The following is a 16,760-nucleotide window of genomic DNA, read 5'->3' as shown; positions in this document are numbered from 1 at the left end:
GTTGTTAGTATATAGAAATGCAATAAATTTCTGTATGTTAACTTTGTATTTATATCCTGCAACTTTACTGAGTTCATTTATTAGTTTTAATAGTTTTTTTGTGGGATCTTTAGGATATTCTATATATAATACCATGACCTCTGCATACAGTGACAATTTTACTTCTTACTTTCCAATTTAGATTCCTTGTATTCTGTTTCTTGTCTGATGGTTGTGACTAGGACTGCCAGATACTATGTTAAATAGAAGTGGCAAGAGTGGGTACTCTTGTCTTGTTTCTGATCTTAGAAGAAAAGCTTTCAGAAAAGCTCTCAACTTTTCACCATTGAGTATGCTGTTGGCTATGGGTTTGTCATATGTGGCCTTTATTATGTTGAAATATGTCCCCTCTATATACACACTTTGTTGAGACTTTTTATTATAAATGGATGTTGAATTTTGTCAAGTGCTTTTCCTGTGTTTAAGATGATTATATGATTTTTATCCTTTATTTTGTTAATGTGGAATATCACATTGACTTATTTGTGGATGTTGAACATGTTTGCATCCCTAAACTAAATCCCACTTAAGTAGAGTATATGCTGTGCTGTGCTGTGCAAAGTCACTTCTGTTATGTCCAACTCTTTGTGACCCTATGGACAGGCTCCTCTCTCCATGGGATTCTCCAGGCAAGAATACTGGAATGGGTTGCAATGCCCTCCTCCAGGGGATCTTCCTGACCCAGGGATCGAACCCATGTCTTTTATGCCTCCTGTATTGTTAGGCGGGTTCTTTACCACTAGCGTGACAGCCAGATCTTAATTATAGCTTATGGTCCATTCAATGTATTGTTGAATTCAGTTTGCTAATATTTTGCTGAGGACTTTGCATAGGAAGCTGAGGCTTCGCTGGTGTCTCAGTTGGTAAAGAATCCCCCTTCAATGCAGGAGACCTGGGTTCAGTTCCTGGGTTGGGAAGATCCCCTGGAGAAGGGAACAGCTACCCACTTCAGTATTCTGGCCTGGAGAATTCCATGAGCAGAGGAGCCTGGCAGGCTACCGTCCATGGGGTCGCAAAGAGTTGGATACAACTGACTGACTTTTGCTTTCATTTTGCACTTATATTTATCCGAGATATGGGCTGTAATTTTCGTTTCTTGTAGCCACCTTGTCTGGTTTTGCCTTTAAATAATGATTTCTCTTTTCTGGTACCTACTTTACTTTTCTTTGTAATAAACTTCTCTATTAGATATGTATGTGTGCTGTGAGGACACAGACAATTCAAGACCCTGGCCTCCTGCTCAGTAAATTTAATAATGCTCTCCACTAAACTAACCCTGTACTTCTAATTCATGTTTCATATTGTTACTAGATCTCATGTGTGTGTACACACACACACACACACAATCTTCCCCCTTCCCCTAAACTAAGCTCTAGAAATGCCACATATTTTATTTTATAAATACTTTATGTCGCAGGGCCTAACATAATGTCTGACAGTTGGTTTATACTTAATAAAAATTTGTTCACCATGGCTTTGTTACTTTATTTCTAAGTTTAGTGATTATGACAGATGCTTGGATAAATCTTCTATAATTTAATTTTGAATCAAATTTTTATATTTCTAAATGGAGCAGTTTTGTGTCTATATCCTAGGCCAATATTACCATTACTTGCTGACTATTTTTGTCTTCTCACCTCAAACATATCTAAAGCCAGAGTAACATATTCTGTCCTAAAATAAAAACTACCTCCAGCTTTTCCTTTGAAACTGCCTGTTTTAGTAATGCTGTTCTTTCAGCCACAGCCTAAGATTCATCTTTATTCTTCACTAAGACTCAGCTATATTCCTCACTACCTCTGTCCCCAGAACATTACACCAGTCAGCAAAACTTACAGTTCTTCAAAGAATTATTTTTTGTTCCATGCTTAGTTAAGGATGACAGGATATTCTATCTAATAGAATATTGATTGTGGTATCTATTAAAAATGTCTTATATGAAGTATAATGTTGATAGAATGTTTTATTGTGTTCAAGGAGGAAATGACATATTTATTTAATAAACTCTTTGCTTTCTGTTCCTCAGATTGACGCTTCCTCATTTACGATGACATTTTTTGGTCAAGGGTTCAGCCAAGGCGTCTCCCCTGTTAAGAACAAACCAAACATCAGAATTTGTACTCAGGTGAAAGGACCAGGTATTTCACATGTGACTGAAGAACGTTTGGGAGTTTTACATTGTCTTAAGCTGTAAAGTGGTGTACTAGTCATAATTTCTTTTTAAAATTTGTTTTAGAAATCAATTTATACAGTTATTTAAGTTAATAATGATAAATAATTCTGTCAAAAGAAGGATTGGAATTACTGGTATCATTCAGTTTTATTGTTGTATACCTCTCTCTGATTTTTTTGTTTTCTTTCAGTATGATTCAGTAATTCTGAATGGAATTTTTAATATAAGAAGACAAGGGGCTGATTGATATTTGTCTGTTCTACTCTCATACTCAAGGGTCACATTAAAGCCTTTTACTTATAACAGTAGTATAATTATAATCAAGGCTGTGGTCCAAGCTTTCTTTGGAGTCTGGGATCACCCTGACATTGCTTGTAAAATATGTGCACATGTGTGTTTTTCCAGGGAGGGTAAAAATTTTGATAGGTTGTTAAAAAACTGTCACCCCAAAACATTCAGTAACTAGGAGTACAAATTGTAGAGAACTATACAGAGACAGCCCCACTGTGAGTTACATTTCATTACCATCCTTCCTAATAGATCACGGGCATCTGTTGTACAGTTTTTAATCAAGCCAAATAGCAAAGATATCTTTGCATCTTGCATTTTTTTTCAAATTTCTACTTGGGTTTTTAGGATAAGCTATGTTCTTATTTGACATGAATATAAACACCAATGTTATACTGGTTTATAGACTTCTTTTAAAGTTACTTCTTAAAGTTAGACTTCTTTGAGAGTTACTCAGTTGTCCTTTAAGAAACTGAGTCTGTTTTTTTAAAGTGAATTTGATTGATAAAGGTCAGTTTAGTGTGAGTTGGGCTTCCCTGGTGGCTCAGATGGTAAAGAATCTGCCCACAATGCAGGAGACCAGGGTTTGATCCCTGGGTCAGGAAGATCCCCTGGAGGAGGAAATGGCAACCCACTCCAGTATTCTTGCCTGGAGAATCCCATGGACAAAGGAGCTGAATGGGCTGCAGTCTAAGGGGTCGCAAAGATTGCACAGTGTATGAATAAATCTAGGATCATTGGTAAGAGTGTTGGCTTGAGCTAGCTGCCCTCATGTGATTCTGGTTCAACCACTGTCTAACTCTGTGAATGTGAATGAGGCGCTTAACCTCTCTATGCCTCAGTTTCCTCATCTGTAAAATGGATATAAAATAGTACTAACCTTGTATGATTGTTAAGAGGATTAAATGAGTTTAATAGATTTAAAGCACTTAATACAGTTCCTAACGCTTAATAAGGACTATATAAATGTTAATTGTTATTATTGTTATTTCATGAACAGAGTATTAAGGAAATTCTGTACACTAAGATATAAAATCTACCATTTGATTTTTCGGTGCTATTGAATGTCTAGTTTATACTTTCTTTTTCTTGATCACCTGTTTTCTGCAGAAGCTGGCTATGTATCTACCTCCATAGCCATGGTCCAGGCAGCCATGATTCTTTTAAATGATGCCTCTGATCTTCCTAAGGCGTGAGTCTGGTTTTCTTCAAATTTAAAGATATCTTTTCCATTTATGTTATATTTTAGCTTATTTTAGTTCAGTTTTCAGGTATTGGGTTTACAATATCTTTGATCCAAAGAGAGAGATGAACTTAAAATCGTGAGGAAGTTCCTTACTGACTTCTAGGAACAGTGCAGAAAGAAATGAGAGGAGAAAGAAGTTGAGAGCCATGTAAGTTGGCTTCAGTTCCTTCGAAAAATAACTCAGATCCCAAGTTAGCTATTCAAAAAAATGTCCCCGTAGTTCAATGTTATTGACAGGAGCCCTTAATCCATGCTGAATGATACCCAGCTGCCAGTGAGAGCCTTGATTCATGGCATCCTGGCTAGATAATTATAAAGTACACTATATTACTGGAGGATTTAGCTGTTAGCCTAAAAGTAGGCCAGCTTTACAAATAAGCATAGGCTTGCAGGCTTAGAAATAAATCAGGTATGACCAGAAACTAGTAAGTAATAAACATAAAAATTATATAAAGTGAAACTTAATTATATTTTCTTCAAATATTTGTATACCCTTTGAAAATATTTAGCATTTTCTGAATGGTAGCCATTACATGTAAAAAAAACTTATTTTCATCCTATTTGTCCTGTTTATGCTTTATTAATAATTGATTACCTAAGTTTATTTTGTCCATGGGTATATTTAGAGGCTTCCCAGGTGGCCCAAGTGGCAAAGAACCCGCCTGCCAGTGTAGGAGACAGAGACATGGGTTCAATCCTTAGGTAGAGACAATCCCCTGAAGAAGGGCATGGCAACCCACTCCAGTATTCTTGCCTGGAGAATCCCAGAGGAGCCTGGCAGGCTACAGTCCATGGGGTCCCAAAGAGTTGGACACAACTGAAGCGACTTAGCATGCATGCATGTATATATTTAATCTTCTGAGTCTTAGGGCTGACTTTATAAACAGCAACTGTTACTTGGGTTGATAACCCTCCATGTGGCCCTTCCAACACACACACACCAGTGTAATGGAAACAGTCTCATTATCACTGAAACAGTCGAGACAGGTTTGCTAGGTACTAGTTTCCTCTTAAATAATAGCTACTTGCTCACTTGGCTGGTTTTAGAAGTGGAACCAAAAACAGTCCATGATGAAATTAAGAATCGGGTTTTTATAAGTTTTGCATTGCTTTGATAGCTAGCTGTCCAGCAGATCATACTAGCAGAGGAAGGGGCTGGGGCTGGGCATTGTGCACTGTTTTTATCTTGTCTTACAGGGGTGGAGTCTTCACGCCCGGAGCAGCTTTCTCCAGAACAAAGTTGATTGACAGACTCAATGAACATGGCATTGAATTTAGTGTCATTAGCAGCACTGAAGTCTAAACATTTGAATAATTAATTGAAGTCATAAAATGTATGAATTAACAGCTTTTTAATTTGGTGTGTTGAAATGCTTCTATAAACCTATCTGACTATATGTGGAAAAGATTGTCAAATCTAAAATATGTATACATTAAAAGCAGGAAATTGTACTAGCTTACCCCAAATTTCAAATCTTAGCTGGTTTTTGTGATTTTATTGCTTTTGAGAGAAAACTTAATATTTGACTGACTTTTTCATTGAAGAATTCATGGTCATTTTTTATAAGTGAGCTGGCAGATCAGAGGATGGGATGGGTGGCTCTGTCTGTGTTGCTGACACACCCAGGCTGGTGGTCATGTGAGATAGTGGCTGCTGTTTTCCTTGTCATGGTATCAAATGAGATCTCACTTTCCCATGAATTTCTCTGCATAGTGTAGGCCTTTGCCAAATGAAACTGCAGTTTTTGCTGTTTTAGCCTAGTTTTTCACCCATCTACACTGACTGATTTTGGACTCTTACCTAAAGTTTAATAATAAAGGATTGTCAATTGAACAGTGGATTTGTGTTTGGACATGTCTGTGTAATTGAGTAATGGTAGAAATGTGCTTCCCAAGCAGTCTGTGTCCTGCTAATAACTGGGTTCATCATTCATTTTCCCTGGTTCTATACCTGTGGTTAGTTTGAAAGATGTAGCTGGTAAATTGCTACTGATTTTCACTGCCTAAGCAAAACTTTTCTCTAATTTACTTTTACATTTAACTACATTTTTCACTGAAGCCTAAAAATAAGGCAAAGACTGTTCCTTTTGTAATCATACCATAAACACAAATAAGTGTTCTGTTACATTCATCATGTAAAGAGGACAATCATTTCCTTTATGGAATTTCTACAATACAGTGAGAGGCATGAAACTGATAAGAATCTTACTCATGTTAGACGGCAACTCTGTCACTTTTCACTTTCATGCGTTGGAGAAGGAAATGGCAACCCACTCCAGTGTTCTTGCCTGGAGAATCCCAGGGACGGGGGAGCCTGGTGGGCTGCCATCTATAGGGTTGCACAGAGTCGGACTGAAGCGACTTAGCAGCAGCAGCAGCTGGAAAAACTGTACAGAAGAAAGAGGGTCCTTAACTTAAAGAAGAACAGATAAGGAAAGAGACTTAGAGAGGGAACATGGCTTGCTCCAAACCACAGAACTGATTAGTCATGGATTCAGCTCCAGGCAGTCAATCCTCTTGCTGACTGCTAACCATTGACTGCTCATATTTTCCACCTCACCTTCAGCCTGAATTGATTTTTACATGATTTTAAATCAAATAAAAAGGAATTTTGCTTGAAAGCAGTGTAATAGGTTGAGTGAGTGAGAAATGGGTTGACTAGGTTGAGTCCACAATTCAGCTCCGATAGCCAAGTTAATTAAATAATCTTGACAACTCAAAGTGCAAATGTTTTCAGTTGGTGTATCCTCTGGGAAAGATTGAAGGCATGAGGAGAAGGGGACGACAGAGGATGAGATGGTTGGATGGCATCACTGACTCGATGGACATGAGTTTGAGCAAGCTCCAAGAGTTGGTGATTGACAGGGAAGCCTGGAGTGCTGCAGTCTGTGGGGTCCCAGAGTTGGACAGGACTGAGCGACTGAACTGAACACTATTCCGCATGCAGTAAACATTCTTTCTTCTGTTTCACTATAAGAGCAACATCATTTTTCAGTTTCCACAAGCTGGATTCAAGTAGGTCCCCAAAGTCCTTTAACATTTGTGACTGTTGGTGTACAAATGGCCGAAGCATTTGATCATCTTCCTAAAAATAAATGAAAGAAAAAAGTGATATTGTTGTCAACCCCCAAATTCATATGCCCAATGCACAGTGAAGCCAAACAAACTGAAATAGTGGAGTTTGGAGCAAAGAAGCTTGTATTTGTTGAGGAGGTGCCAACTCTGAAGGTGGGAGACCTAGACTCATCTCAAATCCATCCTACTGGCTGGCCAGGGTGCAAGGGTTTTAAAAGCAAAAGTAAAGGGGGTGGGGGTGGTATGTGATTTCAGCTCCCCTATAAGACCTCAGTTGCAGACTTCTGAGCATCATCTTGTAACTTGAGTCTGTCATTGTGATTGATCTGTGTCCTAGCAAACTAGTATATCATGGTCTCATGATCCCTTAACTTCTTTTGGAGAGAGAGCAAAAGCAATGATGGTTATTATTGTTATTGTTATAATTCCTGATGGCTCAGGAATTCAGTTCTTAATTGACCCAGTGTCACTAATTTTAAGACTGCTTGTGTTGCAGGAAGGGGAACCCCTTCCAGGGCCAGAAAGTAGACTCTGGTCTAATACTCAGAAATGAATTGTCAGAGGAGACACATGTGTTGACAAAGCAAGAGATTTTATTGGGAAGGGATGCCCAGGCAGAGCGCAGTAAGGTAAGGGAACCCAGGAGAACTGCTCTGCCACATGGCTTACAGTGGGTTTTATGGTGATGGGATTAGTTTCCTGGTTGTCTTTGGCCAATCATTCTGGTTCAGAGTCTTTCCTGGTGGTGCGTACGTTGCTCAGCAAAGGTCGATGGCAGTGAGAAGGATTCTGGGAGTGGTTGGACACGTGGTGTCACCTTTTGACCTTTCCTGAACTCTTCCAGTTGGGGTGGCTTAGTAGTTTCATGTTCCTTACCAGGACCTCCTGTCGTAAAATAACTCATACAAATGGTAACTATGGTGCCTGGCCAGGGTGAGTTTCAGTCCGTGTGATTCCCCTCACACTTGGGGCCATTTGATAGAGCATTATCTCCACAGTTTGGGGTCATAAGTCAACGCATTGTTTTAAGCTGACAATCATGGAAAAGATGTTGCTGGGCTTGTTTTTCCTTTGTGTCTGTGTTCCCTTACTCCTCTAGTTAGTAACTGCTTGAATCTGCTCTTTGGAACTCAGGGAAGGTCTAAGAGAGGAAAGTCTTTTTCTCCAAACAAGAACGAGGGGCTGTGTACTCAAAAGGGCCTGAAGTGTCCTGCTCAGTTTCAGTCTTAGTAGACTCACTTCATTATAGTAAAAGGATGGTGTGTGTACATGAGGGGGTGCCCTGTAAGGTCTCCCTTTGAGCTGGAAAGCTGCATTTGAAAGCTGCTACCAGAGGCAACAATTCACCTAGGAGCAGGTCTGGTTTAGGAAGCCTGCCTAAATGACCCTTTCAATTCAGTTCAGTCACTCAGTTGTGTCCTACTTTTTGCAACCCCATGAACCACAGCACACCAGGCCTCCCTGTCAATCACCAACTCCCAGAGTCCACCCAAACCCATGTCTATCGAGTCGATGATGCCATCCAACCATCTCATCCTCTGTCGTCCTCTACTCCTCCTGCCCTCAATCTTTCCCAGCATCAGGGAAAGTCAGCTCTTCGCATCAGGTGGCCAAAGTATTGGAGCTTCAGCTTAAAAATCAGTCCTTCCAATGAACACCCAGGACTGATCTCCTTTAGAATGGACTGGTTGGATCTCCTTGCAGTCTTCTCCAACACCACAGTTCAAAAGCATCAATTCTTCGGTGCTCAGCTTTCTTCACAATCCAACTCTCACATCCATACATGATCACTGGAAAAACCATAGCCTTGACTAGACGGACCTTTGTTGGCAAAGTAATGTCTCTGCTTTTTAATATGCTGTCTAGATTAGTCATAACTTTCCTTCCAAGGAGTAAGTGTCTTTTAATTTCATTGATGCAATCACCATCTGCAGTGATTTTGGAGCCCAGAAAAATAAAGTCAGTCACTGTTTCCACTGTTTCCCCATCTATTTGCCATGAAGTGATGGGACCAGATACCATGATCTTAGTTTTCTGAATGTTGAGCTTTAAGCCAACTTTTTCACTCTCCTCTTTCACTTTTATCAAGAGACTCTTTAGTTCTTCGTCACTTTCTGCCATAAGGGTGGTGTCATCTGCATATCTGAGGTTATTGATATTTCTCCCAGCAATCTTGATTCCAGCTTGTGCTTCCTCCAGCCCAGCATTTCTCATGATGTACTCTGCATATAAGTTAAATAAGCAGGGTGACAATATACAGCCTTGACATACTCCTTTTCCTATTTGGAACCAGTCTATTCCACGTCCAGGTCTAACCATTGCTTATTGTCAACAGGGAAAATTGGTGAGAGAATCCAAATATTTGGGACTGGCATAATACTGTAGACATTCTGAAGTTTGCAAAGGACATGTGGGTGGGGATTCTCCCATCAATAGGGTTGACTGATATGGGTCCCCTGCCCCATAGGAGAAGGGACTGCAGATACCCCTGTGGGCCAGGGCGCCGGTGAGCAATGGTAGAGGAGGTGACGGTGCTCACAGAGATGGGCAGTGGGCACGGGGCAGGTAGTGTGTCATGGCACCTCCTTTTAGTTTCTGTTTCCCTGATGGTTAGTGAAATGCCTGCTCAAAGACTTTGGCCATTTTTTCCAATGTGTTTTGCCACGTGTTGTCTTTCTTATTTTAATAAACATGTAGTTGTTTGTTTAGTCTGGATACTAACATCACCGACTCAGCAGACATGAGTTTAAGCAAACCCTGGGAGATTGTGAAGGACAGGGAAGCCTGGTGTGCTGCAGTCCATGAAGTCACAAAGAGATGGACACAACTGAGTGACTGAACAACAACAACAATACAAATAGATTCTCCCAGGTTGTGGCTTATTTTTTACTTTATTTTTAGTGTCTTTCACCACAGTAGTTTTTCTTTCTTTCTTTATTGTGAGCTGAGCGCTGAAGACTTGATGCTTTTGAACTGTGGTGTTGGAGAAGACTCTTGAGAGTCCCTTGGACTGCAAGGAGATCCAACCAATCAATCCTAAAGGAAATCAGTCCTGACCATTCATTGGCAGGACTGATGTTGAAGCTTCAGCTTCAATCCTTTGGCCACCTGATGGGAAGAACTGACTCATTGGGAAAGACCCTGATGCTGGGAAAGATTGAAGGCAGGAAGAGAAGGGGATGATAGAGGATAAGATGATTGGATGGCATCACTGACTCAATGGACACGAGTTTGAGCAAGCTCCAGGAGTTGGTGATGGACAGGGAAGCCTGGCATGCTGCAGTCCATGGGGTCGCAAAGAGTCGGACACGACTGACCAACTGAACTGAACTGATACATCCAAAAGAGTGCCCCAAATGTATGCATCAGATCAGATCAGATCAGATCACTCAGTCGTGTCCGACTCTTTGCGACCCCATGAATCGCAGCACGCCAGGCCTCCCTGTCCATCACCAACTCCCGGAGTTCACTGAGACTCACGTCCACTGAGTCGGTGATGCCATCCAGCCATCTCATCCTCTGTCGTCCCCTTCTCCTCTTGCTCCCAATCCCTCTGAGCATCAGAGTCTTTTCCAATCGCATGAGGTGTCCAAAGTACTGGAGTTTCAGCTTCAGCATCATTCCTTCCAAAGAAATCCCAGGGCTGATCTCCTTCAGAATGGACTGGTTGGATCTCCTTGCAGTCCAAGGAACTCTCAAGAGTCTTCTCCAACACCACAGTTCAAAAGCATCAATTCTTTGGCGCTCAGCCTTCTTCACAGTCCAACTCTCACATCCATACATAACCACAGGAAAAACCATAGCCTTGACTAGACGAACCTTTGTTGGCAAGGTAACGTCTCTGCTTTTGAATATGCTATCTAGGTTGGTCATAACTTTCCTTCCAAGGAGCAAGCGTCTTTTAATTTCATGGCTGCAGTCACCATCTGCAGTGATTTTGGAGCCCAGAAAAATAAAGTCTGACACTGTTTCTACTGTTTCCCCATCTATTTCCTATGAAGTGGTGGGACCGGATGCTCTGATTTTCGTTTTCTGAATGTTGAGCTTTAAGCCAACTTTTTCACTCTCCTCTTTCACTTTCATCAAGAGGCTTCTTAGTTCCTCTTCACTTTCTGCCATAAGGGTGGTGTCATCTGCATATCTGAGGTTATTGATATTTCTCCCGGCAATCTTGATTCCAGCTTGTGCTTCTTCCAGTCCAGCGTTTCTCATGATGTACTCTGCATAGAAGTTAAATAAACAGGGTGACAATATACAGCCTTGACGTACTCCTTTTCCTATTTGGAACCAGTCTGTTGTTCCATGTCCAGTTCTAACTGTTGCTTCCTGACCTGCATACAAATTTCTCAAGAGGCAGGTCAGGTGGTCTGGTATTCCCATCTCTTTCAGAATTTCCCACAGTTGATTGTGATCCACACAGTCAAAGGCTTTGGCATAGTCAATAAAGCAGAAATAGATGTTTTTCTGGAACTCTCTTGCTTTTTCCATGATCCAGCGGATGTTGGCAATTTGATCTCTGGGTACAAGTTAAACACGTCTGCTCAAGAAAACACTCTGTCTCTTGATTTCCTCCTGGTCACACCCATTTCCCCACCCCCAGAAGCAACCACTAACCTAAGTCCATCATCATTTTCTTGCCACCTAGAATGCAGCCCTAAACAGCCCTATATTTTGCCTGTTTTCTGGCCACTTGTGCCATAATTTACTTATCTTCTGTGGATGTGCATTAGGATGTTTCCATTTGGGGAGCTATAACGGAAAATGGTTAAAATACCATCTTATGCATATATGCGTGGGTTTCTACAGGATTATTCACCTGGACCACCATCTGAACCACAGAACAGAAAATGACTTGAATGACTATCTTCCCAGTTCTCTCAGGAATGGTTTATAACAAGGACCATTCCAGATAGGTAGGAGAAAAATTAATTCATTACATACATAGCATACCAAGAAAGGTGGTTCAAACTTGAGTCGAAGGCAGAATAATCTAGCTGCTGCTGCTGCTGCTGCTAAGTTGCTTCAGTCGTGTCCGACTCAATGCAACCCTATAGACGACAGCCCATCATGCTCCAGGATTCTCCAGGTAAGAACACTGGAGCGGGTTGCCATTTCCTTCTCCAATGCATGAAAGTGAAAAGTCAAAGTGAAGTCGCTCAGTCGTGTCCTACTCTTAGCGACCCCATGGACTGCAGCCTACCAGGCTTCTTTGTCCATGAGATTTTCCAGGCAAGAGTACTGGAGTAGGGTGCCATTGCCTTCTCCGAGAATAATCTAGAGGGCTCATTAAAGCCCAGTTGACTGGGCCTCACACCCAGAGATTCTGACTCAGCAGGTCTGGAAGGAGACCCTGGAATCTGCATTTCTAACAAGATTCCAGGTAATGCTGCAGATGCTGACTGGGAGGACCACACTTTGAGAACCTCTGCCTCAGGGCATGAGGGCGCAGTTCTCTGCACAGTTTACTCTGTGGAGAAGAGTTGAATTGCAGGCTTATAAGATGGAGAAGCTCTATACAGTCAGCAAAAACAAGACCGGGAGCTGACTGTGGCTCAGATCATGAGCTCCTTATTGCCAAATTCAGACTTAAATTGAAGAAAGTAGGGAAAACCAACAGACCATTCAGGTATGACCTAAATCAAATCTCTTATGATTATACAGTGGAAGTGAGAAATAGATTTAAGGGTCTAGATCTGATAGATAGAGTGCCTGATTAACTATGGACTGAGGTTCGTGACATTGTACGGGAGACAGGGATCAAGACCATCCCCATGGAAAAGAAATGCAAAAAAGCAAAATGGCTGTCTGGGGAGCCTTACAAATAGCTGTGAAAAGAAGAGAAGTGAAAAGCAAAGGAGAAAAGGAAAGATATAAGCATCTGAATGCAGAGTTCCAAAGAATAGCAAGAAGAGATAAGAAAGCCTTCCTCAGCGATCAATGCAAAGAAATAGAGGAAAACAACAGAATGGGAAAGACTAGAGATCTCTTCAAGAAAATAAGAGATACCAAGGGAACATTTCATGCAAAAATGGGCTCGATAAAGGACAGAAATGGTATGGACCTAACAGAAGCAGAAGATATTAAGAAGAGGTGGCAAGAATACACAGAAGAACTGTACAAAAAAGATCTTCATGACCCAGATAATCACGATGGTGTGATCACTCACCTGGAGCTAGACATCCTGGAATGTGAAGACGAGTGGGCCTTAGAAAGCATCACTATGAACAAAGCTAGTGGAGGTGATAGAATTCCAGTGGAGCTATTTCAAATCCTGAAAGATGATGCTGTGAAAGTGCTGCGCTCAATATGCCAGCAAATTTGGAAAACTCAGCAGTGGCCACAGGACTGGAAAAGGTCAGTTTTCATTCCAATCCCAAAGAAAGGCCATGCCAAAGAATGCTCAAACTACTGCACAATTGCACTCATCTCACATGCTAGTAAAGGAATGCTCAAAATTCTCCAAGCCAGGCTTCAGCAATACATGAACTGTGAACTTTCAGATGTTCAAGCAGGTTTTAGAAAAGGCAGAGGAACCAGAGATCAAATTGCCAACATCCGCTGGATCATGGAAAAAGTAAGAGAGTTCCAGAAAAACATCTATTTCTGCTTTATTGACTATGCCAAAGCCTTTGACTGTGTGGATCACAATCAACTGTGGGAAATTCTGAAAGAGATGGGAATACCAGACCACCTGACCTGCCTCTTGAGAAATTTGTATGCAGGTCAGGAAGCAACAGTTAGAACTGGACATGGAACAACAGACTGGTTCCAAATAGGAAAAGGAGTACATCAAGGCTGTATATTGTCACCCTGTTTATTTAACTTCTATGCAGAGTACATCATGAGAAATGCTGGACTGGAAGAAACACAAGCTGGAATCAAGATTGCCGGGAGAAATATCAATAACCTCAGATATGCAGATGACACCACCCTTAGGCAGAAAGTGAAGAGGAACTAAGAAGCCTCTTGATGAAAGTGAAAGAGGAGAGTGAAAAAGTTGGCTTAAAGCTCAACATTCAGAAAACGAAGATCATGGCATCTGGTCCCATCACTTCATGGCAAATAGATGGGGAAACAGTGGAAACAGTGACTGACTTTATTTTTCTGGGCTCCAAAATCACTGCAGATGGTGACTGCAGCCATGAAATTAGAAGACGCTTACTCCTTGGAAGGAAAGTTATGACCAACCTAGATAGCATGTTCAAAAGCAGAGACATTACTTTGCCAATAAAGGTCTGTCTAGTCAAGGCTATGGTTTTTCCAGAGGTCATGTATGGATGTGAGAGTTGGACTATGAAGAAGGCTGAGCGCCAAAGAATTGATGCTTTTGAACTGTGGTGTTGGAGAAGACTCTTGAGGGTCCCTTGGACTGCAAGGAGATCCAACCAGTCCATTCTGAAGAAGATCAGCCCTGGGATTTCTTTGGAAGGAATGATGCTGAAGCTGAAACTCCAGTACTTTGGCCACCTCATGCGAAGAGTTGACTCATTGGAAAAGACTCTGATGCTGGGAGGGATTGGGGGCAGGAAGAGAAGGGGATGACAGAGGATGAGATGGCTGGATGGCATCACTGACTCGATACACACGAGTCTGAGTGAACTCCGGGAGTTGGTGATGGACAGGGAGGCCTGGCGTGCTGTGATTTTTGGGGTCGCAAAGAGTCGGACACGACTGAGCGATTGAACTGAACTAAACTGAACTGAGGGGAGATGCATCTTTGACTTTTATTAGATAAATGGCAACAATTTTTAAAGTTTTTATTCTGATTTATGGGCTTCCCTGGTGGCTCAGTGATAAAGAATCTGCCTGCCAATGCAGGAGACCCGGGTTCAATCCCTGTGTCGGGAAGGTCCCCTGGAGAAGGGATTGGCAACCCAGTCCAGTATTCTTGCCTGGAGAATTTCATGGACAGAGGAGCCTGGTAGGCTACAGTCCATGGGGTCACAAAGAGTTGGACATAACTGAGCGACTAACATATACACACCCATCTGGTTGTTGTGAGAACTCAATAAGTATAAAAACACTTAGTACGTATTATGTTGTTGTTTTTAGTTGCCAAGTGGTGTCCAACTCTGCAACCTCCTGGACTATATTCCACAAGTTTCCTCTGTCCATGGGATTTCCCAGGCAAGATACTAGAGTGGGTAGCCATTCCCTTGTCCAGGGTATCTTCCTGCCCCAGGATCGAACCCATGTCTCTTACATCTAACCTGCATTGGTAGGCGGGTTCTCTACCACTAGTGCCGCCTGGGAAGCCCCCAAATGTTATATAAATGTTTGCTATTATGACTATTACTTTTTATCCCCCTTTCCAATCTTTATACCTTTTGTTTCTGCCCTTGCTACACTGGCTAGAACCTAAAGTACAATGTCAAAAAAAAGTGAAGATAGCTGACATCTATGATTTACCATTAAGATTATGCTTCCTGTCTGTTTAAGACTGCCTTTATCAGATTAAGAAATGTCCATAAAAAAAAAAAAAAAAAGAAAGAAATGTCCGTTTTGTTCCTAGTTTGCTAAGAGTTTTTATCGTGGGAGGATGCTGAATTTTATCACATGCTTTTTCGGTATCTATTGAAGTAACCATGATTTTTCTCCTATAATATCGTAGTGTGATGAATTATATTTCTTTGGTTTTGTAACAATAAAGCAAACGTGCACTTCTGGGATATTCTATATGTCATAAAGTGCAGGAATCTCAATCCTGCAGGGGCCACAGCCTCCTTGAACCAACCAGATGTACACTAAAGTGAAAAATGGGAGCAGAGATGGGTAGAAGCCAGAAAGCAGCAGACTCACAGTGTTCCCGGCCTGACCTGCTCTTTTTCTTAAACACACATCCACCCCACCCTCAGGAAATGCTTTCTATCCAAGAGTTACATTTAATGGAAAGATAATCCTTTGGCTCCCAGGATGCCGGATACTCACAGGAGGTTTATAATGTCTCAGTTTGAGAAACTGCCCTCTGGCCACATTTATGCTTTGGTAGAACACCTTAAGAGCTCTGGCAAATTCTCTATCGTAGCTGACTTGCTGGGTGGTGCATATTTGATTAATGTCTCTGGCTAGTGGCCCTTGTGCTGTCATCCGAGTGATCTTTCGGGTACTGGAAGGCTGATGCGCTGAAGGTGGAAGATAAGAGAACGTTTATTTATTTGTTCATCTCAAATCAGTCAATCCTAAAGGAAATAAACCCTGAATATTCATTGGGAGGGCTAATGCTGAAGCTGAAGCCCCAGTACTTTGTCCACTTGATGTGAAGAGCTGACTCATTGGAAAAGACTCTGATCCTGGGAAAGACTGAGGGCAGAAGGAGAAGTGGGTGGCAGAAGATGAGATGGTTGGATGGCATCACCAACTCAATGGACATGAATTTGAGCAAACTCTGGGAGTTGTGAAGGACAGGGAAGCCTGGCATGCTGCAGTCCATTGGGTCTCAAAGAGTCGGACATGACTAAGTGACTGACCAACAACTATTTATCCACATATTTATATATTTAATTATCTTGGTGGCATTGTACTACATCATCATTTATCAGGTACCAATTGGGACCCATCCAAAGAAATCTTACAAGGAAAAAATGTTCTGCTTTTTTTAAAAAACTGAAACAAGATATTAACTCATTTAAAAGCTCATTTCTTAGAAAGAAAATACACATCACAAATGTAGGCGTTTAGAGAAAGTCTAAACACCAAGATTTGAGCGGCCTCTCACCTTGTTGACTAGAACTGGTTCTCTCAATAGATTCTTTAAGAAGCACATTTTCCTCTCTGAGGACTCTGTTTATGTTTCTGAGCAGTTCCGTCTCCTGTTCTAACTTGAGCAGCTTCAGATAAAGCTCTGGTATCTGGTTTGACGTACTCTACAGAAACAAGTTGAGTTAGTCTTGTGTGCATTATTTGCATATCCTTTGAGACTGGCCGTTGTTCCTATGTTAT

The 16,760-nt window shown here is 41.4% G+C and overlaps 2 protein-coding genes across 2 annotated transcripts in view; one reads left to right on the top strand and one right to left on the bottom strand.

Moving 5' to 3' along the window:
* SCCPDH (saccharopine dehydrogenase (putative)) overlaps positions 1 to 5,210 on the top strand; it is a 29,608-nt gene extending 24,398 nt beyond the window's left edge. The window contains 3 exon segments of the mRNA NM_001034288.2: positions 2,066 to 2,177; positions 3,611 to 3,692; positions 4,944 to 5,210. Of these exon segments, the coding sequence (NP_001029460.1) occupies positions 2,066 to 2,177; positions 3,611 to 3,692; positions 4,944 to 5,049 (300 nt within the window). The 3' untranslated portion in view covers positions 5,050 to 5,210.
* A 672-nt stretch (positions 5,211 to 5,882) lies between these two features.
* KIF28 (kinesin family member 28) overlaps positions 5,883 to 16,760 on the bottom strand; it is an 81,473-nt gene continuing 70,595 nt past the window's right edge. Inside the window, exons 21-23 of the mRNA XM_024976711.2 lie at positions 16,537 to 16,684; positions 15,750 to 15,943; positions 5,883 to 6,831 (exon numbers count right to left, since the gene is read on the bottom strand). Coding sequence (XP_024832479.1) covers positions 6,679 to 6,831; positions 15,750 to 15,943; positions 16,537 to 16,684 — 495 coding nt within the window. The 3' untranslated portion in view covers positions 5,883 to 6,678. The remainder of the gene's footprint in view (positions 6,832 to 15,749; positions 15,944 to 16,536; positions 16,685 to 16,760) is intronic.

Source organism: Bos taurus, chromosome 16 (genome assembly GCF_002263795.3).
Source record: "Bos taurus isolate L1 Dominette 01449 registration number 42190680 breed Hereford chromosome 16, ARS-UCD2.0, whole genome shotgun sequence".
Lineage (NCBI taxonomy): Eukaryota > Metazoa > Chordata > Mammalia > Artiodactyla > Bovidae > Bos > Bos taurus.
This window is presented reverse-complemented; position numbering and strand designations above follow the sequence as displayed.